At 46.9% G+C, this 24714-nt stretch overlaps 1 protein-coding gene across 1 annotated transcript in view; it reads right to left on the bottom strand.

The window, feature by feature from the left end:
- PARP1 (poly(ADP-ribose) polymerase 1) overlaps nucleotides 1-11594 on the bottom strand; it is a 34918-nt gene extending 23324 nt beyond the window's left edge. Inside the window, exons 1-4 of the mRNA XM_064648081.1 lie at nucleotides 11381-11594; nucleotides 7261-7423; nucleotides 6264-6382; nucleotides 4974-5188 (exon numbers count right to left, since the gene is read on the bottom strand). Of these exons, the coding sequence (XP_064504151.1) occupies nucleotides 4974-5188; nucleotides 6264-6382; nucleotides 7261-7423; nucleotides 11381-11500 (617 nt within the window). The 5' untranslated portion in view covers nucleotides 11501-11594. The remainder of the gene's footprint in view (nucleotides 1-4973; nucleotides 5189-6263; nucleotides 6383-7260; nucleotides 7424-11380) is intronic.
- Nucleotides 11595-24714: the final 13120 nt, after the last annotated feature.

The following is a 24714-nucleotide window of genomic DNA, read 5'->3' as shown; positions in this document are numbered from 1 at the left end:
TTATTTCAGCTTAGACAGCCCATACTGAAATGAAGGACAGCAAACTAAGTAACTTTAGTAAGCTAACACACTGGGAAACTAGATATTTCCCATCTAGTTTCTCTTCAGACTGGAATATTGGCCTGCCTCTGAAATCAAACAGGTGGAAGTTTCTGCTTGAAAAGCGTTCCCAGGCCGACAGTGGTTTTGTGACGTACTATTGTGAGTTGTGTGTGTGGAAATTTATTGCCATTAGCTGGGGTCCTGGAGCTTCACAGGGAGAAGTTACAAAAAAACACTGCTTGAGAAAGACTAGAAAGAGGAAGCCAAATGAAAACTGGGGGGTTTTTGGCAGACTTCAGAATGACAAGAGACCTCAAAGGAAGATCTTTTGTGTTTCCAGAGTTGTCATCCCCTTCATCTGCATGGTTTCAAAATACATCAATATTAATAAATCAGTGTGTACTCTCCCCATGAGAATACAAAGGGAAATTTTGCCCCAGTTGAGGCAGGATGGGCATGCAGCTCGAGGCAGAGAATGAACACAGCTTCAATCTTGAAATTCATTTTGAGAGAGCTGCTATCATATTGAAACATCAGCCAGGTTTCTTTTTAAGAAAGCATCTGTTTTAACTTTACAAGCCGTGGCTGATGGTTAAGCCATAAAGTTGACATTCTTAACTGCTCTCCTACCTACAATTTTAAACAGTTCACTTTTTAGTATTTTGCTACCGTTAAGACTAACTCTGTATGACAGCTTATTTAGCTATAAAGCTGCAGGAGGATGTCAGAAGGTACTCTTCTCCCAGAGACTCACACGTGAGACCTGTACATTCTAATGACCATCCTGGCCCTATAACTGGGCCAAGTGCTCATTTTAGTTGCAGGGGTCACCACTAGCCCCATCATTAGCACCTCTCACCAAACAGTGGTTCAGAGCACTCTGCAAGTCTTTGAGGGCTGGTTTTGCAGAAGAGTTCATCTTCCAGCTGTGCCCCTGCCAGGTCCCATCAGTGAGCTGGGGCTGTGCACTGCCTTGGGGTGGGAAAACAGCTGCACTGTGCTACCAGCAATTGCTTGAGAAAAACTCCTTATTGTGTTCTAAATCAGGCAAGCAGCAACCAACATGGCAGGACTGGCTCCAGCACACACAGAGCAGTGCCCAGGCCAAGCAAGTCCTCCCTCCTCCCCAGCTGCAGCCTCTGCCAGGGGCAAGACCAGAGTGTTTACTGAGCCCCACTATGAGGGTAGTGACCTCCCTGAGTTTGAACAGAGTCTGGGGTACACAACACAATCTGGGAAAAACATACCAGCTTGAGTACAACACACTCTGCTATAGTATTAAGCCCCCTGGTTTGGGAAGGTGTAAGTGCTTAGGATGGGTGCCCAACCCTGTGTATCTGCAGTGTCTGCTGATGGTCAGGCTGCCTCCAGCAAGCCAGCGCTCACTCCCATAATGTAAGTTGTCTCCTAGTCTCCAAGAGAAGCAAATCCACCACACTAACCACTGGAAGGTGATCACTCTGCTGAGAGGCCCTGTGACCCAGGGAAAGCATCCAAATTCCAGCAGTGACTCAGTTTTGGCAGCTTCTCCTCAGAGTTAAGGGGAGAGCAGTTCCTCTCCCAGACAGAGCGATTACTGTACCTGTTCCAGCCACTGGAAACAAATGGAGCAAGAAGGATCATCCCAACTGCAGAGAGGCATAAAGCTTTTGGTCACCTTCTCCTTTGTGCCTGGCTATGCCCAAGGCTAAAGCAAACACTAATCATTTTATATAGCCTAGAGAAGGGAATGGCAAAGCTGAACTCATCTTGCACCTTCCCAAACCAGCAAATTTTAGAACAATCGACAAAATACATTTTCAATGACACACACATTAATTTTATCTTCCATCCTTGGGACCAAACACTGTGTGCTGCTCACAGCAGCTGGGTGGTACTGTGTACACCCTTTTTCCTGCTGAGAAAAAGACACTCTTCCAATATCCAACAGGTACAGCCCAACAGCTTAGAAGGACTGGTACTTCTCAGGCAACACAAACACCGCTTCTCACCTTCATGGAGGATACACAGCTATAAGACTTATTCCAGCTTTGGAATAAGATGAAGACAGAGGAGAACTGTCCTGTCCCATTCTAGCCTGGCCCCTCTTTACCATCTACTCTTTATTTTTCATGTTCCCTGCCTTACAGTGAGAATGAAGGGGTCGAAAGGACAGTCACAACAACAGCTGGGTAAGGCAAGCAGCCCACGCAGGGAGGAATAAGAACTCCACTTTTCACCTCCTCACAGTAAAGCACTGCCAGACTGTCAGTGACCTGAGTACTTACCATTTGCCTCAGGCAACCTCTGCAGTTAATCCAGTACTGCATGACATCTCCAGAAGGACACATTGCTCCTGTCCTGGACAGAAATTTTACCCAAACAAGAGAGGCAGAAAATACAGGGAAGTCTTACAGCTCAAAGCAGGAGGGTGAAACATATGCTACCAAAAGAATACTGTCCAAGGGTGCTTGCAAGCTGCTATTGCATTTGCTACATCAGCATGTGAGCACTCCTTCCACAGAGAAGCTGCAAGCAAGGACACAAGATCATCCTCCTCCGGGCCTGCAAAATGCTGGTGCGTAGGCAGGACAGCTCCTAGCCCAGGGGAGGGTCAGCATGCCTCACCCAAAGGTGGCTGAGGAAAAAAGAGACAGAATCCTTGCAGGAAACCTTCCCATTTCTGCCCTTCAGAAGAAAAGGATTTTCCAACCTGTTCTTGGTAGCCCTGCTTGGCACCTCACCTCTCTCATCTGCAAGAGACACACCATAATGCCAACCCTACAGAAAGGGCTGACAGGGCAGTCCCAAAGATTCTCCTCAGAGTATGGGCTGGACATGCAGAAGCAGCATTTAAACTTGGATGGGTCACATCTGAATTGTAGAGACTTCTGAGTCAAGATATAATTTAGACACAGCACAATTAGGAATACCTTTGAAGATCATTTTGAGAATCTCACTTGCAATAGATGCTGTAACATCATTTCAGCAAGATGCTGTAGTTTCTGTTGTTAATTCCTGTTATCTGATTGAACACACAGGGTGAATGATTGGAGGCTAAGTGCACCTCATTCAAGCCTCTGGTGTGTTTTTCTTTTGCCTTCTCCATAACTGCAGTGCCTTCTTGGCAGAAAAATCACAGGTAGTTCACACACCACACCTCTCCACCTCATTCTGTTTATCTACACTCTCACTCATTCAGTTTGTTTGACAACTGTTTTTCCAATTGACCCCTGCTATCCTTGGCTCAAGCACACAGCCCAAAGAGCAGAAGGTAGTGGAGCATAAGAGCCAGCTAGCACCTTCAGGGTTGGGGGGCTGTTTCAGGCAGTGATTAGAAAACAGGAAAGATGAGACGACCTCCTGCTTTTCTGGTTCACATTACCCTACATCACCAGTGGAGCTTTTTTCCACTTGCAATTCTAGGCTTTTATTTACACAGTGACTTGGCAAACTACTCTGTGGCCTGTCTTTACAAAGCCTTCATATTTTGCATAGCATCCCAGAAGTGGCCCAGAAAAGCAGAGTCGGGGCAGAAAAGAGAAGCACTTACACAGTCCAATCTCTAGAGCTTTGCTGAGGACATAGGAGAAAACTACAAATAACACCATGAAACTCACACACTGTTCTAGGACAAAGTGGGACACGCAGCTCGGCACAAAAAGCAAAGGACTACTTGAAAGGCTGCAAATGCATTAAAATACTGCACTTCTGCTTACACTCTGTAATGCACACAGAGGTAATATCCCGTGGAATGCATGGAAAGGCAGCAGACTGCCCAACACATGCACACAGCTCCTCTTGGTCTCCACCAGTTTAGCTGAGTGAGGTGAACAGCACAGAACCTGACAGGGCTCCAGTAGCACTGCAGAACCCTCCCCACAGCACTGGCACCACTGCCCAATGCTTCTGGAGCACCTGCTATCCAACCAGGAATAAAGCATGAGGGTTGCAGCCTCTTACCACCACACAGCTCTGTTGATGCAGGCTCCTCTGTCACCTATGCCCAAGGAGGGCATTCACATACACACCAGGCTCTGAACCTACACCACACTCATCAGCTGCATGTCTGGAGGACCAGTATTGATGAAGACCCCACAGATCTGACACGGCCACAGCCTCTCAGAACCAAAATCAGTCTCACTGGACATTTTCATGGTGAGTCTTTGCAAAGGTAAAGTTGAATTCAGTCTAAAATGCACAGAGAAGCCCAATGTTTTCCAACTACATGATCTTTCTTATTTGTAGGATTCAGAAATACCTCAGGTTCCTTCCTCTATAAGTTCCTTGTGTTCACTGGCTTGTGTTATGAAGCATGACTCAAGGCAAAGTCATTTCAAGATCAAGTAACAAAAGCCTTCATTAACAAAGAAAGATCCACCAGCACCAGCAAGTCACCTGGAAACACTTCTCTGTCAGTACAAGTTCTGTCAAGAGCCTCCACTAAAAGTTTCAACGCAAGGCAACGAAATTTCAGACATACCATAAAAGATTCAGCAAATAAAAGCATCCAAGTGTAAGCACTACACGGCCAATAAACACCATTATCAGATTTAGTACCTGTCACAGATCAGCAGCTCATAGATAAGAGATGTCAAATCAATTCTCTAACAAGTGGTTTGAGTGGAGAAACCATCACTGATAACAGTATCACACAAGGAGATGCGGAGCCCAGTACTCAGTCGTATTAAGCTTGCATTATTTTATGGTTGAAAACTCTACTTCAGCCCTCCAAGTCACAGCTGCAGGTCTCTGCATTTCCTCAAGGCAGACATGGGGGGCAATGCTCCCACGGACAGGGAATGTCTGCTGTCATCTGCTTCAGGTCACAGGAAGGACCAAATCCTCCTGTGACCAATGTTGTTTTAACAACGTCACACAACATTTATCATGGATGTATTTGAAGACAATGGCTCCTCTGTACAACGGAATTTCTTACATTGCCCACGTACCCTTCACTCTTGGTAGCTGGGAGCTGCTTCTTCAGAGTTTCTTTATCTTCAGCTTTCAAGATGCTGAAGCCCAGGAGCTGAGTGGCCCCGTACGACGGCAGGAAGCCCAGCTCTGCTCGGCGGCTCACAAAGCAGTCCGGGTGGTACCAGTTATCTATCATTCCCAGCTGCGGCTTTTCAGGATGCACCATCTTCTTGGAAATCCGGATCTGGCCCTGAGGTAGATTAAGGTAACACAAGAGCAATTGTTAGGCCATTCTGCGAAGAGCAGAATGTTAACATGGTGCTTCCTAAACACCTTTAAAACAGCAACAGTTCTCCTATCAAAGTCTGCAACTTTTGTTCAAGCTCTTTCACTATGGTTCCTCTGCTTTCATCAATACTCCTTCTAGGTTGAAAAAGTCACTTTTTCAGGTAGTTTTCTCTTCAAAACCCACTCAAACCAGGTAATCCTGTTGTATTTTCTCCAACTTCCAGTAAGCTTGAACAAGTAAAACTCTCATGAACAAAGCCCATAAAGGTAATTCTAAAAATTAATTTTACGTCCCTACCACTCAAACATCCATGATATACGATCTTACTCTGTCTTACTGCAAATTACTTTTTAGATGTCTAACAAGTAGTTGGTTTAGCTGCATTTAGACTGCAGTACTTTGTGCTCCAACAAGGAAATGTCTGCACAACAGTCACCAGTGTTTCTGCAGATAAAAGCATACCTGCACTGCTGTTTGGCCCTTGCCAGCTTTAGCCAATTGGCAGGCCTATTCACACCCATCAGAGGTTTGCAACTTCATTTTGCCAACTACCCTCAGAAGCAGAGCACCAAGACATGTTCAACTACAAGGCTGCATCGTTAATTAACTTCACTGCTGGTTTTGTCTGCTCTCATGGAGTTAATATGGATACCCTGCACACACACACACACACACAGAGCTGGTCTGGCTGAGGAGGAAGGAGAGGCCAACACCTTTGCAGTGCAGCAACAAGCAGGAAAAGCTGCAGTTGGTGATGGCTCTCTTGCGACAGAAAAGCTGGTGAGCAGCATTTCAGCCTGTTCTAAGACCTCAGTGAAAGGAAAGATCAGCAGGTTTGAAGCCCAGGCTACCACTGCCTGAGGGATGCCTCTACTGTCAGCTGTCCAGGACACAGCTGCTCCTCAGACACAGAAATGCATCTCTGCAAGTGCTTTCCATATGCAGGACAGGCAGGAAGCAATTATAAAAGCCACTGTTTGAATCAAAACTGGTGGGATAAAAGATAAGAGATGGAGAATCAAGAAAAGCTTTTTACCTTTTCTATTTTCTGCTCACAGCCTTTGCAAGTACTTCTGTTAGACTTGGCATATTCTGCAGCAAAGTCATTTAGGCTCTTCTCAGCCTTGCCACCTCCTTCCTGTTCCCCTCCTTTTCCTGGAGAACAAAGCAAATAAATACAGAGTTCGGCTTTAATGCGCATTCCCTTATTTTTTTATTCTCTGTCCCAGATTGTCAGAAGTCTGGATTAATAAATCTCTTGTGTTCCAGCCACTCATTTGAATACAGAGCAAGATAAGCAGTCTGTGCCTAAAAGCATTCTGAAAATAAAAACCAAGTTCTTTAAATAGCCAAGTAGCAATTGCACAGAATTGCTTATTTAATTATTTTAAAACACTTGCAAAGGTGCACACAGCTGACCTGTTCTGTTTCTTTCCTGAAAGCAGTGTAAAATGAGATCTTACTGAAAAACCAACTGGAACAGGAGTCACAAACAGCTCTGCTTCAAAGCAGAATTCCTTTTCCCAACCACAAGTTGCCTTTCACTTTTTGTATTACTACATTTCCAGAAGCAAAGCTCAACCTAAAGCTTCCCAGTATCCTTGGTTTACACTGAGACACAGTGAGTTTAGCCTAGTCTGGACTTCTACCCTTCTTACTTGATTGCCTGACTCACTAGTTCATGGGGTAACAAAGAGCCACCATAACGACCACACTGCAGTGAAGATATCATTAAAACAACATACTACAGCAGCATTTGTTAATGTTAGAGAACTGAAAACAAAATACACCAATCATGATTACAAAAAATACTTTTCAGTATATCTGCCAACTGACTTGGCTTTTTCTCCCTCACTGATTTAACATGCTGGATGATACTGCTGGTGTCCTAGCCCTGGAGTGTGGAGACACTTCAACAGCTCCTCCGACATCACTTGCTGAAGGGACACAGAAATCAAATCACCATGATAACCGCATGAGAAGAAGGAGCAAGTTCCAGCTGAACCTCCAAACACCATAAGGCCTCTGCTTACCTCCTCCAGGGCCTCCAGTTTCAATGGCTTTCTTGATTTTCTCCTGATCTTCCCACCGAAGCTCAGGGAAACCGTCAATGTCTGTGTGGGACACGATTCGAGCCCGCTTCCAGAAGCAGCTGTAGTGGTGCCAATGAGGGACTTTGCCATCAAACATGGGCGACTAGGAATAAAGCACATTAGGCCAAGATGAAGCAATTCAGGTAGAATCGAGGGAGGAAAAAAAAAACAAACCAAAACTCAAGATAAAAAAGAGTATCTGAGCAAACACAAGTGATTTTTTTTTAATTTTATTTTTCTTTTTCTTTAAATTAAGAGATGGATACTATTTAGGACAAAGTCTAAGAAGAAAATCTACTAAGACAGACAAGCTGCTGGAGAGATGTCCCAAAGGGGATAGACGTGGAAGGAGCATTTAGCTAGCTTAACCAGTTCATCTTCCTGCTGCTTAGCCCATCTGTTTTACTGGAAAAAAAACAAAGGTCACAGCCTCAGCATGGCTGCACCAGCCCCTTTGAGACTGCTGATATCGCTCCACTCTGAGCGCAACAACACGATCCCTTTGAGAGCCACTTCTCAAGCAAACTGCCCCTGTCCTGGAGAACCCACATCAGGCACAAGACAAGAAGGGTAGCTCCAAGGACTGAAGAAATCCCTAACTGGGCTGCTGGAGGCAGAGGCAAAATTTAAAGGAAACACCAAAGTCCAACAAAGTCCTGCACCAGAAGTCCAGAGGAGACCACGAAGATGATCAGGGGGCTGGAGCACCTTTCCTGTGAAGACAGGCTGAGCGAGTTTGGCTTGTTCGACTTGGAGAAGAGAAGGCTCCAGGAAGACTTTATAGCACCTTCCAGTACCTGAGGGAGGCCTACAAGAGAGCTGCAGAGGATGTAGTGATAGGACAAGGGGGAACAGCTTTAAAGTGAAAAGGGTAGATTTAGATTGGATATAAGGAAGAAATTCTTTACTGTGAGGGTGGTCTAACGGGTGGCATTCCTGCCCATGGCAGGTCAGTTGGAACTAGATGGTCCTTAGGGTCCCTTGCAGACCACACCATTCTATGACTCTTTAATCAGGACAGAAGCATCACCCAAATCCTCCCTGAAGTGCAGCTCCAGAGTGCCCTGCCCTGCACCACCCTTATCATGCAAGTGCTCCACTTGCTTATGACTCAGACACATTAAGTACCAGTCTGGAATCACTCCGGTTACCCATCAGACAAAATAACTGTATAGTGGTTTGGCCCCAAATAACACACACAAACAACTCAGTGCTGTGTAATTACTACTACTGATGATACGGAATCAACAACCTAGGAAAGCTTTCACTGTATCACTCACAAACAGGAGGGAGATTTCCAAGCTGAAAACAGTAGAGTTTCGTGCATGAGCAAAAAGGAAAGGGCTCTGAAGACCACAGCACGGAACCAGGAGAGCTGGGAGCCCAAAATACAACTAACCATCAACCAAAACTGTAAGATGTTTTTATTTCCAGCTGGACTCTTCCCACAAGTCAGGATTTGGATTACCCAGTTACACTCACAGCACCACAGCAGCAGCCACCCTGCAGTTGCTCTCAACATCTCTGGAAGTCACAAGCACTTTTGGCACCGAAAGTTGGACACATCTGGGCTTGTGTCTAGTTTTCCTGAAGGACTTCTCAGGGCTCTGCCCCCAACAGAAAGATGCTGCGGGCACAAGGCACTGGGGTGTATGAAAGGGAGCAGAGCTGGCTCAATGTACAAGATAGCCACGCATGCAGTGAGTAGATCTCCTCCTCTATATGGAGTTGCAGACTTCCTGAGTTCTCTATGTGAAAAATGAAACCTTCAGGCAAGCTAGGTCTTGTTTACACAACTTCTCTCAGCTCACCTATCTTCAGACCAAAGTTTCCTAAACAAACTAAGGAAAAAAGAGACCGATTCACTTTCACATTGCACATGCAGATAACAGAAAACCCTCAGTTCTAGCTGGAAGCAGAAGGCAAAGCTGTGCTGATCCTGCAGTGCCTGGGTGCCTGCCCTGTTCCAAACATTGAGCACCCCACTGACGACATTCAGAGCTCTTGAGAAACCAAAACAAAAGGGGGGTCACAGCTAACCCAGCTAAGGACTTGGTCTGGGCTTCCCTTTGATTTCTTCTGCACAATTTGCAAAAGAGCTCTGTGCATTGATGGCGGTACAGAGACTGCTCTGCAGGGGATTTCCCCAAGAGGAAGCAAGGGGCCTGCATGCTCTACTGAAATTCGGGAGGGGGGATGCTCAGCAGCAGGGTGTGAGAAGTGCTCTGCTGGTAGAAAAACTGGCAGTGGGAGGAGAGAGCCTTTTGCAGAAAAGATCAAACAAATTCAAGAGATTGTAGGGGAATAAATAAAATTACAAGTGTTTGGTGCAAGACTTGCAGTTTTGGGGAGATGGCTGGCAATAAAAGGCAGTGGCTCCGTGAAGAATGCCACAGTCCCTGCTGTCTCCATCCACCTGCCCTCAGGAGATCGCTCCATAAACCAAACCCTACATAACCAGAACACAGGCACACCGCGGACCCCCAGGCCCCCGTGCTGAGGAAGGGCAGCCCGCCTCGCATCATCTTAAACTGCTGGGGAAGGCAGGAAAGGATAACAAACGCGAGGAAACCGAGGAGCAGCAGCTGGAGCAGGGGAGGAGGAGCAGCTCCAGCGAGCGGCTTAGGGCAGCCGGAGAGACAAAAGGAAAAGGCAGCAGCAGGAACACGTGCGAGCAAACACCGCAGCCTGGCACCGCACGGTCCCACATTTTTCCCAGAGGAAGGAGGCTCTGGGGAACAAAGGCAGAGGCAGGTATTTCCCCTGCGGGGAGCCAGCTGTGCCTCCAAGCCCGGCAGACCTGCCAGCCCTGCCCCGCATGCAGCAGCCCCCGAGGGGGGCCAGGCCCCGGCAGCCCGGGCGAGGAAGGACCAGACCCTTTCCCTCCTGCTTCCAAGTGCTGCCTCTCTCCGGGGCACAAGGAGGTACGTCCTCCAGAACCTGATCCTCAGGGAACCACAGCAGCCATCCATCCGCAAGGCTTTCCTCTGGCGTTCGCACTCCACGTCCTTGCTCGCCTTCCACAGATATACATATATGCCTTTGCTTATCTTTCACGGCAACAACCCCCAACCTGAGCCCGCTGTCCTCCCGCATCCCCAGAATGCTGCAGGTGCCCTCTCCCATTTCCCCTGCTGGAGCCAGGGGAGATCAAGTACCCCCCTCCCGGGAAAGAGGCGTATGCCTCCCCCGCAGAGAGGCGATTCTCTGCCCATCCTCGCACAGCAGTGTGCGATGTCGGCTCCGTGCACGGCCCCCAGCTCTCCAAAGCAGGACAGGGCCCTTCCCACCATTCCGAAGGGAAGCTGAGCAGTTTCTACCCCAAAAGGCAAATAACAACGTGAGGGTGGCTGATAGCAGGACGTGCCTTCGCAGCCAGTTCGCTGATTGCGGTTCGGCTGCTCCACGCCTGCCCTGTGCCAGCTGCTCTACAGGACCATCCGGCCCGCCCGCCCACCCTGCGGTGTTACTGGGAATGTCAGGGGGGTTCGCACGGGGCTGCCCCAGACCTCCCACACCTTCGGGTCGCAGCTCCTCTGTCTCGTATGCAAAGCGCCCACCCGGCGGAGATTCCCCGGCCCCGACACCGGGTGCCCCGAGTGATGACGCTTCCCGGGGCACGGAAAAACCGACCCACGGAGCGAACTCAGCTCCCACCTCGCCCCCTGGGCGGCAACAAAGCGCCTCTGTGCGGGCCCCCGGGCCGCCCCCCCGGCCCTGCCACGGCACCGAGCGGTGAACTTTGTACCGCTTCGCCTCCAGCCGCCCCTGCAGCGCGGGGGGAGCGGATCCCACCCGCGCCGGGGAGCTGCGGGCAGCCTGCTCCGGGCAGGGCTGCCCCGGGCACGGCCCCTGCGGCGGGCACGGCACCGAGCGAAGGAGCCTCCGCTAAAAATAGCCTGCGCTCGCCCCCGCGCCAGCGAGCGGCGCGGCCGGGCGGCTCCGGAGCGCCGCGGCGGGCGGAGGATGCGGAGCCCCGGACTGGCTCCGCCGCTGGCGGCACCGAGCGGAGCGGCTAGCCCAGCCCAGCCCAGTCCGTGTGGGCCCCGCCACGCTGTACCTGCACCATGAGCGCCAGGCGCAGCGAGTCCTTGGCGATGCTCTCCCCGCACTTCTTGCAGGAGGCGCGGCCGCTCTTGGCGTACTCGGCCCGGTACAGCTTCTCCGCCGGCTCCGCCATCGCCGCCGCTCCCGCCGCCGCGGAGCCGCCCCGCGCCGCGCGCCCGCCGCGCCCCCCGCCCGAGGCAGCCACAGCCGAGCGCCGAGCGCCCGGCCCCGCCTCGGCCGCCGGGCGGATCGGCCGCTCGGGCATCGTTTGAGCATGCCTGGCAGGCTCCTCCGGTGTATCAATGGGGGGCGGGGGCGGTGGCGCGTCACGTGGCGCGGGGCCGCGCGGACCCCGGAGGACACGGGTTCGAGACCTTCCGAATCCACGTCGGGTCCCCTGCCGGGACCCTCTACATCGTTCCGCCTCACTCCGCCTCTCTGTCTGCAGCCGCACAGAGCAGGCTCCCCGGCTCTTGGGAGAACCTGTGCTCAGCAGCTCTCCCGCAACCAAACACTGACCGCGTGATGCCGCTCAGTGCTCAGTGGTGCCCAGAGACAGGATGAGGAGCGATACCCATACACTGAAACACAAGAAGTTCTGCCTCAACATGAGGAAGAGCTTCTTTATGTTGAGGGTGGCAGAGCCCTGGGACAGGCTGCCTAGGGAGGTCGTGGAGTCTCTCTCTCTGGAGGTATTCAAAACCGACCTGGATGCACTCCTGTGTCACCTGCTGGAGGTGACCCTGCCTTAGCAGGTGGGTTGGACTGGATGATCTCCAGAGGCCCCTTCCAACCCTAACAATCCTGTGATTCTGTTTTCTCCAGCCTCTGGGGATAACAATGAGACTTCTGACAAAAGCAAAAGAGAGTGATTTGAGAAGTTAAACCTGGACTTTTTTTCTCCCTCACAGGAGGTAATTATCCTCTAGTATCAGCAGAGGGCATTGGCTCTGCAGCTTCTTTGGAGAAAGGAAGAGGAGAGCACTAAAGTTACTCCAAGCCCTTTATAAGTATTTGTCGTGAATTTTATAGAGATTCTGGAAATAAGGTTCAACTAAGGCTGGATGTGCAGCTCCGGCTGAGCTTCAGGCACCTCGCAGGTGTCACTCAGAGTTGCACACCGGCATCTCAGCTAAACCTGCCATGCTGACAGCCCTCTGATCTTGTGCTGCCCATCTCCCCGGCTGTCACACGTCTGCTGTGAACCAACGCAGCGCTGCCCTCACAGCAAGCCCCCCAGCAGCCTCCGGGCTAGCGGCGTGCCAGGGAGGAAGGATGGACCCTGGATACATCACTGCGGACTTGGGGAAGGAATAAGAAAAAAATTTCTGTGCAGCACTAGATGGTGCTGCGAACACACAGTCAGATACACAGGTACTCAATACAGCGGAGCCTTTGCTGTTGCCAGTTACTTCTTAAAGCAGTTTTTTACCCAAACACCAGTGGTTCAGAGGCACATCAGCGCATTTAGTCCCACACTGGGGAAAATTGACAGACCCAGGAGAGCTCATCTGGATGATCCGACGGGCAGCCGGGGGTGGTTACACCCCACACTGTCCAGCACGGCTGCCAGAGGCTTTGCCTGCTTTGAAGGTGACCAGAAGAGAAGTGTGTAGTGGCACTCACCCATTTTAACAAACCTACTGCCACCTTGTTCCATCCAGGGACTTCCAAGAGGAAAGCCAATTACGCACAAATAAGGGTTGACTCGAAAGAGTCATCCTGAGTTAAATCAATGGCCTGGTTAACCCTGATCCTGCCTTTGCCAGGAACTGACATAAGAAAGGCCAAACAAGCACTACTTGATCTCCCAAATATTTCCCATCCTCTTGAGATTTGTAGCTCAGGGATTTCCTGCATGCCATCATCCTGGGGGGAATTTTTCTTCCCAGAAAGTGTCCAGTTTCTCTGAAAATACTCTTTTGTTTATATGTTAGTTATTTATATGAGCAAAAGAGAAATGGCTGCTTGTTAGTGCTTCCTCCAGCTGGGGCCATTTTCACTTCTAAGGAAAGACAGACTTGTCCAAACACCAAAGTGCTGCTCCACAACCTGCAGCCTAGAGACTGGCAAGGGATCTGTAAGATATCACGAGGTAGTCAACAGAACCATACACAGAAGTTCACAGGCATGCGAGCATGAAAACAAGCAAAGAAAGTGCCAGTAACAAATGACTGTTCAAAGTTTAACCTTTTAATTTTTTTTTTAGTTGTGAGTGCATACTACATTAAATACTATTCAAAATGGGGTTTAGTGGGTTTTCTTTTTTAAAAAGAGTAGGTGGTTCTTCTGTTTGAATGAGTACAAAGGCTGGTTGGAAGGATCAGGCACAAGGCTCTGGGCACTTTACCTTTTCAACCTTACTTTGAGAATGTCCACAGGAGTTCATATGGCTATAACCGGTGTCTTGCTTTGAAACAGGAATGTCTACATAGAAGGAATTACATTGTTATGATTCTTCTTATTGCAGTGTAACATCCTCTGTAGGGAAAGTATCATCCTGATTTGTGTTGCTAAGAGTTGCCAAATCATGTTAATCCCTTTCAAAATCTATTTTAAGTCAACAGACCTGCCTCGCTCTGTGTGACATATGGAGCACAGCACATCCCTTCACCTCTCCCAGGGCAGTGGGGAGCCAGTGAGTTAGTGCTCACATGGGGCCCTCAATAACACAAACAGCACCAAGGATACCAAGTTTTGTTACAAAACAGGGAATGCTTTGGCAGCAGCCAAGAGAAAGTGGCATTTGCAAGGCCAATTTCCTGGGGGACTATCCCTTTAAGTAAGTCCAGTGTTTCTTCAAGAGCCCCAGTATTTGGCTGCTGGGTTTTACCAGAGCCTGCATGCAGCAGGAGCAAGGGCAGTTAAAGAGGGAAAGATTTTTATGATCCCATGCGGGCTGTCTACATCCCTTTCTAACATTATTCCCATCTCAGTAGACTAGTGACTTTTGGGATACTGTTGGATGACAAGTGCTGCACTGACGTATGAGACCAATGGTTTGTTTTTCCTCTCTGTTGCCAGAGCAGAACTCATGGTTATCCTTAGAGATAAGTTTTGTTTATCTCCGTATACTGATGCTGAGATGCCAAACTGACTGCTGGTGCTTACAGTGTGGCACTTGCCAGGAAAAACCAAACCATATCACACATGTGACACCATGGGGTCCCATGGCTCGCTGCACTGCAGACAGGAGTGTAGGTGAGGAAGGGGATATAATCAAAGGGTCTGATTTGCAGGCTTCAGCATAAATGTCAGGATATTTGGTATTTTTCTTAAAGCCTCTGTTTCTGCAATCTCACCTTCAAGGATGCCCCCAGCAATTTCTGAGCTCCTGAGGCAAACCCCAGAAAAGCAGTAAAGAAGAAAAGAATGACCCAAGAAATGCCAGCTCTGACAGTTTTGAGTGTCTCAGGATGTGAAACTCAATGCCTTGCATTCAGGTGCCTGTGACTGCAGGGCACCACAAAGAATTATATTTTCTTTTCGGGGCCATTTTGCGTTAGATTCCTCTGGAAGGCAGAGGGAAGTGGGTAAAAATCCTGGTACCAGGAAGACATAAGATATCTCTTCAGTGTCACAGGACCAAATGCTTCCCCTCAGATTGTGCTGACAGTATCCTGAGCAGTAAATTTTCCAGACTGTGTTGCTTTGGGCTCCATTTCTGACACATGCTTGAGATGTCTTCCTACAAGATTTCCACCCTGCTGTGCATCTCACAAAGGGTGAGAACATGTTGGACATATATGGGGAACATGATCTCTTGTAGTGGAACCAGACCTGTTCTTGCTCAAGTCTGGATTTGTTGCTGGGGGAGACTTTATATTATTTGGCTTTGATATCAGACAGCTTGAGAGTTTTGTAACAAAAACCCATTCATTGCTAGGTTATACTGTCTATTTGATGATCCATGTTTTTCATGCCACTGCATATAATCAGTGTGGTTGGTATGACCCTGTTTGCATACAGGAAACAGGCTACAGGCAACAACTGCTCTGGCTCAGCTGTGCCCTCTCACTTATGCGAGTGATCATCCCATTGACACCGGTGAGACAACACCAGTGGGAGAGGGATGGGAGAGCATGCACCCCGCATGCACCTGAGCATCATATCGTCTTTTCTTTCCACGGAATAAATCAGAGGGCTTATCTTCCTCTCTGGGGGTTTTAAAAATTTTTTTGAGTATCTTAATAAATTCCCATGGCCCCTTCTCTACTGGACGATAATTAACACATGCAACCTCATCAGATTAATTTAGAGTGTTCCTAGAGCACAAAGGTGAGTTTTGGTGCCCAGAGCTGGTCTCCTGACCAATTTTGCATTACAGACCAGCACAGAGCTCTCTGGGAAGCAGCTCTGTTAGTTCCTCTGTTCTTTAAAAAACTTCCTTAAGTAAACCTGTTTTTTCAGGTTTCCAGATGCCAAGGATAATAGATGTTGGAAGAGGCAAGTAAGGAGGGATTGAACGAGGAGAAGCATCATTTCAGACTGCCCAAGAGGCTTGACTGATTAGCCTTCTCTCAGTAAATCCAGCAGTAAAATAACAGTGGTATGACTTACACATCCTGAGTCTGGGGAAGATCATATCCGAAGCCAGTGGCAGAGAGCTGAGTGCAGCCACAGTGCTTGCCATAGTTAGTATCTGGGTGCTTGCCAGGCTCTGAGGTTATTCATTCTGACATTATCCCTGTAGAGGAAGGACTGTGCCATTATCCCTGTTTTACTGTCCCCATGAGGCAATCAAGACACAAATGACTATGTGATGAAATTACAGAGTGGGAAATTAAAAAAGGGTAGAAGGAAATTTGTTCTCATGGCAGGTTAATTAAAGCAGAGCCTACAGCCACAGGCAGATGTCGTGGCAAAGTAATGCTGAAAGGAATTGTTTAGAGTTCTCCTAACTGCAAATGTTAAAAGGAACATAAAATATTGAGCTTGGGAGATTAAGCCCATACCTAATTTATGATGCCATGAGGAGACATAATATGGGGAAGAGATGAACCTCAGTCTCACTGTGGGTCCTTCCTTTGAAATGCTCAGCCCACTGAGTTGGAGATGGACAAGCACTTGCTGAATGGGCAGCTGTGGTCCATTCTTGTTTTCTGTTACCTGCCAACAAGAATAAGAAATCACACCCAGGGAAAAAGCAGGTTCCACATCTCCCTAATCCTGAGCTAAGACCACAGCTATTTGGTCAGCCTTGGGCATGAAAAATCATGGCAAACTCCTTGGACTACCTCACTACTTTTTTTGTGTGGATGCTGCCCATAAGCTTTTTCCCCTACCTGAGTTCCCAAGCACCATCTCTACCCCTTGTGGTGCAGCGGGGCTGTTAAGAATCCCACCTATTTGGATTCCACTCATAAAAACCTTTGTCGCCAAAGGAATGAAGCACCAGCTGCAACCCTAAAAACAAATATTCAAGAGCAGGAACCAGGAGAGAGAGCTGGAAAGTTCATGCTTCAAGATCTGTATGTGCCAGTCCCAACCTATAGCGTTATGGAGGAGTTTAAGGATGGAAGTTTCCCCATCTGAAGCTCTAGTCTCAAATACATCACATAGGCTCGAAACTCAGCTGTGACTCCCGACTAGAGCACCACACTACTCTGGCCCCAGGGCAGATCACTGCACCCCTGGGGTGGCAGATACCTGCTCTACCTGTGCCAGCAGTCTGGGTATCCTCTGTCCCAGCACAGCTGCCAAAATACATATTGGGTGGCATGGGATGCCAACTAAAGAGTCTGCATTATGGTTCCCTGTTTGAGTTCCTGAAAATTAATAAATAAAGGCAAAAAAAAGAAAGACCAGAGGGCTAAAAGGGTCAGAGTAGCCAATGACACTTTCAGTAGCATTGTGCTGATGGGCCATAGAAGAAAATGACATTTTCACTATCCCATGCAGTAGATTCTGGCTGCACAGCTGTATAGGCCCTTTCCTGTAAGATACAGATACCACCAACCTCTGAAACAAATCCATCTTTGAAATGGTGAATGCATGCTGTGTTCCGTTTAAAAGCAGTGAAACTGCACAGGGAATTGAAACGTCAAATAAGTGACCCAGCTAGTCCCTAATTTATCCAAAATCTAAATCCCATCTGATTTTGATGGACACAGAAAGTTGAGACCTTGCTTTCCCAGCCCAGCTGAAGATGGACTTTGCTTTGCTTGTACCCACACTGGCTCTTTTTGCCAGGCAAAGGCCCAAGGCATTTGTTCAGGTGCTCTGCAGTTCTGCCCAGGTGAGCAGCAGGATGTTTCTTCTGGTCCTTCAGCATCCATTATGTGACTGATTCCAGTTATTCATTAAATGCAACAAATGAGTGGTGACAGTGGAGGCTACACTACCCCATAATTAATCTCCCATGCTTCTTTGATGAGGAGATTTCCAGTTACACTGGACAGACCTGTCCTTATTGCTCTTCTTACAGGCTCACTTTCATTCTCAGTTGCCTTCAAACACAAATGTGTCTGGTCCCAGAAACTTTGAATGCCCTTTTTCCTCAATTGCCAAAAGATGCTTCTTGTCTATAGGGCCCTGGGTTTCACTAAGAGCTCAACACTCTTTGGAAGAGCTAAATATTTCTGCCTGGGTCATAACTTGCTAAAAAGTCAGTCCAATTCCTTTGTAATCTGCTGGTTCAGAAAACTCTGAACTGCTTTTAAATGCAATAATGAGGAGCATTGACCATTTGTCTAATAAAGTTTGCTTTCTGAAGCATTTCTCAGTTCTGACTGTAACAATCACACAAGTTCATGACAATAAATATCTCTTAAGTATGGATTTTGTCTTGACAGTCTTCTTTTAAATTGTATATTCCTGATAGGGAATCTTAGTCTTCCTTTGTGACTAATGGCTGTTAGAGGATATCCTAATAAAAGGATAATTTGTTTCTTTGTCCTAATTAAAAGGCATCTGATGTATTCACAAATCTACAAAATATTCAGTCCCTAATTCAGGTGCCTTGCATTTATTCAGGTTTCTAATTCTAAAGATCCCATTTACACAATTTACTCTGCAGTGATTGCAAAGAGAGGAAAAGCTGACAGCAGAACCCAGGAGTCCTGATGTCTGCTCCCCTAGTCCTGGAGAACAATGTCGACACTGAGGACCCACACTTCAGCATTGCTCTAATTAGAGCAAACCAGCTACTGACTTTGTTTGCACTGTGTTTGTAGATGAACTATACATAAACCACACCACAGAGCTAAAGCATACAGGTCACTGATAATATATGGCATAAAATAAGGCAAGCAATGACAAAAGTGACTGCTTGACAAACACATCAGCCCAGCCAAAGGCAACACCTTTCAGAGGAAGATGTTTGTTTTCAATAAAGCTGAAACAGTCTCTCCAGCTACTAAGTGAACTTTACAGGGGATTAGCAGTGCTGGAAACTGAAGTCCTCTCTTCACCCAGAGAAAAACTGTACGAGGGCAGTACAAGGCCACTAATACATCTTGTTTCTGGGCACACTGACCTCTTGGTAGAGGTAGGCAGGGATGCACCTCTTTGCTGAGGCTGCAGGCAGCCAGAGCTGGCTGTGCTACCAGTGCTGAGAAGCGGACACATCCTGTCTGGGAGTGAGTTGAGAAAAGGTGCCCACTTGCAGACAGTTGAGCACATGTTCAGCTGCTGACAGCTGATTTTAGATACAATCAACTTTCAATTACCTACGAGGACGTGTCCCTGCCTTCCCGCAACACTGCTGGCTGCGGTCCAGCGCTGTGCTGAGGACAAGCAGCACTCGCCTGCCTTGACGTGCTGGCAGTAGCTGCTGTTGCTGCAGAGAAATGGGCTTTGCCATTTCTTAAAGCAGAAGGCTCCAAGTTTCCCCACCAGGTCTTGTTTACAGGTATTTTGCCTCATCCCTGCTTTTGCTCTGTCTGAATAAGAGAGTTATTCCCACCTGCCCCGGGGTCAGCTTTGGCAGAAGCCTCATTGCTATTCTCAGTCTCCTCTGCTGGGTCAGCCTGATCCCATGGTCTACGGTTACATTTCACAAACTGCTTTTGGAAACTGTGGTCCTCCTTTACATTCTGCCTTTAACAGAATCAGCAAGTTGCAGGGACTAGTAATCATCGATTTCATTAAAGCACCAACAAATCAATGACCTCTGGGAGAGATCCTGGAGTCCTATGGTCTTCCTTTTTCCAAGGCTGCATGTGTAGTTGCTAATTTGTTGTCCTGTGCATGCCTATCTCAGTGGCTGCCCACTGTGAGACCCATTATCATTACTGATGATGAGAAGAAATGTTCAGGCCCCCCACTGAACAGTCTGTAGCAGTAAATGGGATATGATAACTTTCATTATCTCCTTCTCTAACATCAAGAATTCAGTGACCAAAACCAGCAGGGAATGTGTAGCAAGGAACTTGCACTTCCTAGCCAAGGGACAGCGTATTGAAAATCAGTTATCTAGGGCATGAAACACTCGTGGTTCTCCCAAAGGAAAATACTGTTTAGCCTAATCGCTCTGCAACTGGTCTTAATTAGTTATCATGAGTCATATTTCTATTCACATCTCCAGGAATCAAAATAGGCCAGTATATGACAGCGTATGTTTCTCAGGACAAAGTGAAAAAACCCAAAACATTAAAATAAATGTATACCAGCACTTTTGTTTCCACCAGCTTTCATATGGCGTAGCTTTCAAACTGCATCTCTGTTTTGGCTGCCTGACACCTCAGAGGTCAGAGCTACCTAGCCCTGCTGCTGAAATAGGCAGTGATTTTTTTCTTCAGTGACTGTGTGGTTGGTGGCATGCACTTTTTTAGCTGCTATAAGGAAAATTAAAACCTTTAGACTGATGCATTCTCTAGTTTTCAAATGCCACTGATCTATTTAAAAAAAAAAAAAAAAAAAAGGAGTTATCAAGCTTTCTACCCTCCTTGGCTCTGATGCTGCAGTGTTTCTGAACTCACTCAAGTGCATGGGTCTTGTATGCCCGACTAGAGTTAAACATACACTTAACACACCTGTTGGATTCTTAAGCCTGAGAGCCAACACATATTTTCCTTGTAACTTCATATTACACAGCCATCTATCAAGGTGACACTAGCACCCAGAAGTGTGAGCTTCAGCAGGAGAGGAGACTTTCTACAGCTCTTCAGATACTTGAGAGTACAGTTCCCAAGAGACCTCTTACTTACAGTTCTTTAAGGTTTCCTGTTTCACAGATGTTACTCTCATGTTCCCACATTGCTGCCATTGCCATCAGGTGGCCAGTGTAGTGAGCCTAATTCAGAGCTGCCCTTGAAGTGTGACCACAGTGACAGAACTGCAGCCTCTTAGTCTGTCTTTGGCTTTGATTTATCTCACCAGCCAGTTTTAAAGGGGATCTACATTCCTGAGGGGATCAGCACTTAACATCACTCATCAAATCCACCTGGAAGGACAAAAGGCCATCACCACAAAGCATTGGGGCACTTAAAGGGTTTTGCAAAACAAAATTGGACAATTGATTTGGAAACCTTTTTGGAGAGGAGTTTCTCTTTGACTCTTCCTGGTGACAAATCTGGTCTGAATTCTTTGGTTTGTGCAAGGCTCTGAGTGATGTTTTACTCTCAGGTAAAACATGATTTTTGTACATTTTTGTTCCTCAGTTCCAATCATCTGAACCAGTAGCTCAAACTAACTCCCCTGGAGTTGTAATATCTGAATTCTCAGACTGGATGTGCATTCTGCAACTCTGTCCATCTTCTTTTCTTACATGACACAAATCCTGTTTATTGGGAGTGTTTAGAGAAGATGGAGCCAGACCCTTTGGAGAGTGTACAGCAGAAGGATGAAAGGCAATAGAGACAATTTAAAACATAAGAGAGGTTGTGAATTTGGTAGAGGAAAAAAGAATTATCATCAGTGTGATGAAGCAATGGAGCAGGTGTCCAGGGAGGCTGTGGGATCTCCATCGTTGGAGATAATTCAAAATTCAGCTGAATGAGGCCCAACAGCATCCTGCTGTTGCTGGACTAGATTTGAGCAGAGGCCAGCAGTGGTCCCTTTCCATTCACCCTAGCCTGTGACTCTGTTATGAAGCCTGTTAGCAACACATGGAAAAAAGTAATAATTTCCACATCTTCTTTGATGGAGCAATTCTTGTTTTCCTGGGGTAATGTGGCATTTGATATGCCACCAAGGAGGAAGAGCCGTAAATTTCATATAAGCCTAGAGACCAAATCCTGCCAGTAGCTGAGCAGAGGCATTGAGCTTAATGGAATTTGAGGCTGTTCATTGTTTTGTAATATCAGTTTTTATGAGAGAAAGCCAGTATGAGATCCTCTTCACACTACTGTACATGGCAAAATGTCCAGCAACATCAGTGAATGCAAGCAGTGACGGATGCCTCGGTTTTCAAGCTCAGAATATGCACTGTGGTGGAGTCTGATGCTCTCTGAAAGGAGGCTGAAATCACAACCATTTCCCTTCAGTTCCCTCCCTGGTGTCTTCAGCTGTTCTGGATGGCTTTCTGACTTCCAGTGACTTTGTCAGCAAAACCTGTTTTCATACCAGGCTTCAAATCCCGCTCAAGCTTTTCTTCTTCATGGGGGAAAGACAAATACCAGCTTGTCTCTTTGCAATCAAGGAACATGCAGTACCAGAGGATGAAGATTCATTACTCCTGGTTTCCTCTAAGAAGACTAGAAAAAAATCCACTGGGTATCTGAAACAGAAATTGCCTGGACTCAGGAAAAGAGCAGTGTTGCCTGAAGGAACTGGTTTGCCTGATACTGCTCCAAGGTTTCCAAATGCTTGTTTGGACATCTCATTCATGGGTGAGGAGGAAAGACCACTGAAGTCAGCTTTTTCAGCTTGCTTTACAAGTAGCAGAACTCTAAGCTTTTAAGAAGTTACAAAAAGATCCCCACACTTGGAGAAAGTATTTTTCTGCCCTTTTGAGTGTGATCCCTGCCTGTGATGCACTACCTATGGATGCCATGTCTGGGTGTAATCAAAGCACCACTGCTGGCACCAAACAAGAGATTCTGCTTCTCCCACTAGTGAATCTCTTCTACAAAACTGAGTTCTAACACAGCAGTCCCTCTATGTTAGATGCAGTACTTTTTTGGGCTAAGAAATCATCACCTCTGACTTTTGGAAATAAGTGGTTTAGTGTTGGCAATATGAAATAGTGAAAGAGTAAGATGCTACAGAAAAGCATATCAGCAGATAAGAAAGAGGATGACTAGGAACAGGGTAAAAAGGAGCAGAATAAAAACACAGAAAAAGAGAAGGAGAACTATGAAGGACAGTGTAAGATCCAGAGCTGGGCTGCAGGGTAGCACCTTCCCCACATCTTAGAAACAAATCTGAGTTTGGGACACAGACTCTAGCACCTCCTTGAGTTCTGAGATCTCCTCAAGATCTGAGATGTATGTTTATGGCTAGTGACCAGTTTTGCAGTAGGTCAAAACAAGTTCCACATCTGAACGCAGCTTGATTGTGGAGAAAAGTGCCTGTGAGCCCAGACAGAAAGCTTATGGCCTGGAAACAATTCTTCTCATGTACTCCAAGATACTTTTTTTGTGTCATAATGCCAAATTTCACTACTTAATGGTAAAGATCAAATGAATTTGTGCTGAACAGACGGGAGAGGTATTGCATAAGGACTTGTTCCTGTGTTCTTTGATTAGCTTGCCTATTAGCCTTTATCTCAGACTCTTGGAAACACCAGCTTTCTATCAAAAGGAAATGTCACTACTTTAAGAAATATACTTTTTTATTTCCTTTGCAAGAAGCTCTAATTGACTTTTTTTTTTCAGTTCAGTACAGCTTTAAAAAGAATATTTAATGTCAGGCATTAAAGTTTCCATATTGGCTTGCAAAGGAAAACCTGACTCACAGAGATGCTCAAGAGAAATAAAAGGCAGACTATGCCTCCCGTCCTTGCCATGCAGAAGAAAGGATTTGTCTTGGTGTAGCTCCGCTCTCCAATTGCAAAGGTGATTTTATGACTGAAAGGAGCTTTCTCTACCCAATCCTTCCTGAGGGGCTCTGAGTGATGGGAGAGCTGCCTTCAGAACCCATGACCTCCAGCACCTGCAGGCTCCACACAAACACTGAAACTGGAAGGCCTGTGGCTCGCTCCTGTCCAGAAGTCAGGGAAATCTGCCAATTGCATGCAGTCAATGTTTTGCGTTGTTCCCCAGCTGAATAATTCCCTAGCTTTACAGATCAAGCAAGAGGCATTAAAATTGCTTTACAATACTGAATGCCAGGCCCTCTGAAGCAAACAGAGGACTTAAAATTATAACAAGTCTGTTGAACACTTGTTTAATTTTGTGTCTCTGCTCAAACTCCTTCACTGCAGACTTAAAGTGAAAGCATATGCTTTGTGCAATACCAATTCCAATACTTGCAGAATCAGGGCCATCTGGGGCACTGTTCTTATTATATGACAGTCTATGTAGTCTCTAGATCGGAGACATATCCTGCCACCCCATGGCAGCCTGATGGCTGATGCCATCAGACCTGTTTAAGAAACCAGTGTTCATTTTGGTGAAGTGCCATGTATTATATGATGCACTGAGGGATGCCCATGTGATCAGAAGCTGCCTGCTAGCCACCCTGGCCCTGCTCTCTGCCACCACACTCACAGCAGTCATGCTCTCCCAAACCCCAGGCTGTGGCAGCTCTGCTGCTGCTCTTGCAGATGGACAGACACTTGTGCCTTCTAGAAAAACCAACAAAATAATAACTTGTCCTGAAAAATGCCATCCCCTTTCTCTGTCCTTTGCCAACAGGAACAAGAGAAAACTTTGACTACAGCAAGTAGCAAGCTGGCTCTGGCTGCCACTGCAACCCTTGCTCTGCAGCACCAAGCTTAAGTCAAAGTACTAGAGCTACCACTGCAGCCCTGGAAACTCCCCTGAAGTGTATTTTTGTGAATCCTGGGAATATTAATTGGTTATTATTAGCAACACAATATAGCTTATAGGAAGGCATAGATTGCCACATGCCAGGAAGGTCAAATGAATTTTATCGAGGACTACAAGTAACAGTAAGAGTTTGGGATGGGAACAGATCACAGCCTATTGATTATCTTGTCCATCTTCATGTTATTTCAGGGAAAGGTCTGAGATTGAGAGCTGAAAGAAGGTATAGTAATGCAAAGCACTATCAGGAACCAGGCAAGATAGAAGAATAGTCAAGTTTTTGTCAGAATGAGGGCAAACAAATGTTAACAGGAAACCCCAAGGTTATAATCCTTCCCAACTCTGCCTCAGGGTCAGTTGGTACTGTGAAGTGTGAAGATTTCCATCTGAGTTAACATTTTTAACACAGTAAACACTGCTTTTATCTAGGGGAATATCTGATCCTTTCTGGTAATCTACTAAACCATTTACTGCC

Source organism: Pseudopipra pipra, chromosome 3, assembly GCF_036250125.1.
Source record: "Pseudopipra pipra isolate bDixPip1 chromosome 3, bDixPip1.hap1, whole genome shotgun sequence".
Lineage (NCBI taxonomy): Eukaryota > Metazoa > Chordata > Aves > Passeriformes > Pipridae > Pseudopipra > Pseudopipra pipra.
The sequence above is the reverse complement of the archived record's forward strand: the minus strand, read 5'-3'. Positions and strand labels throughout refer to the sequence as shown.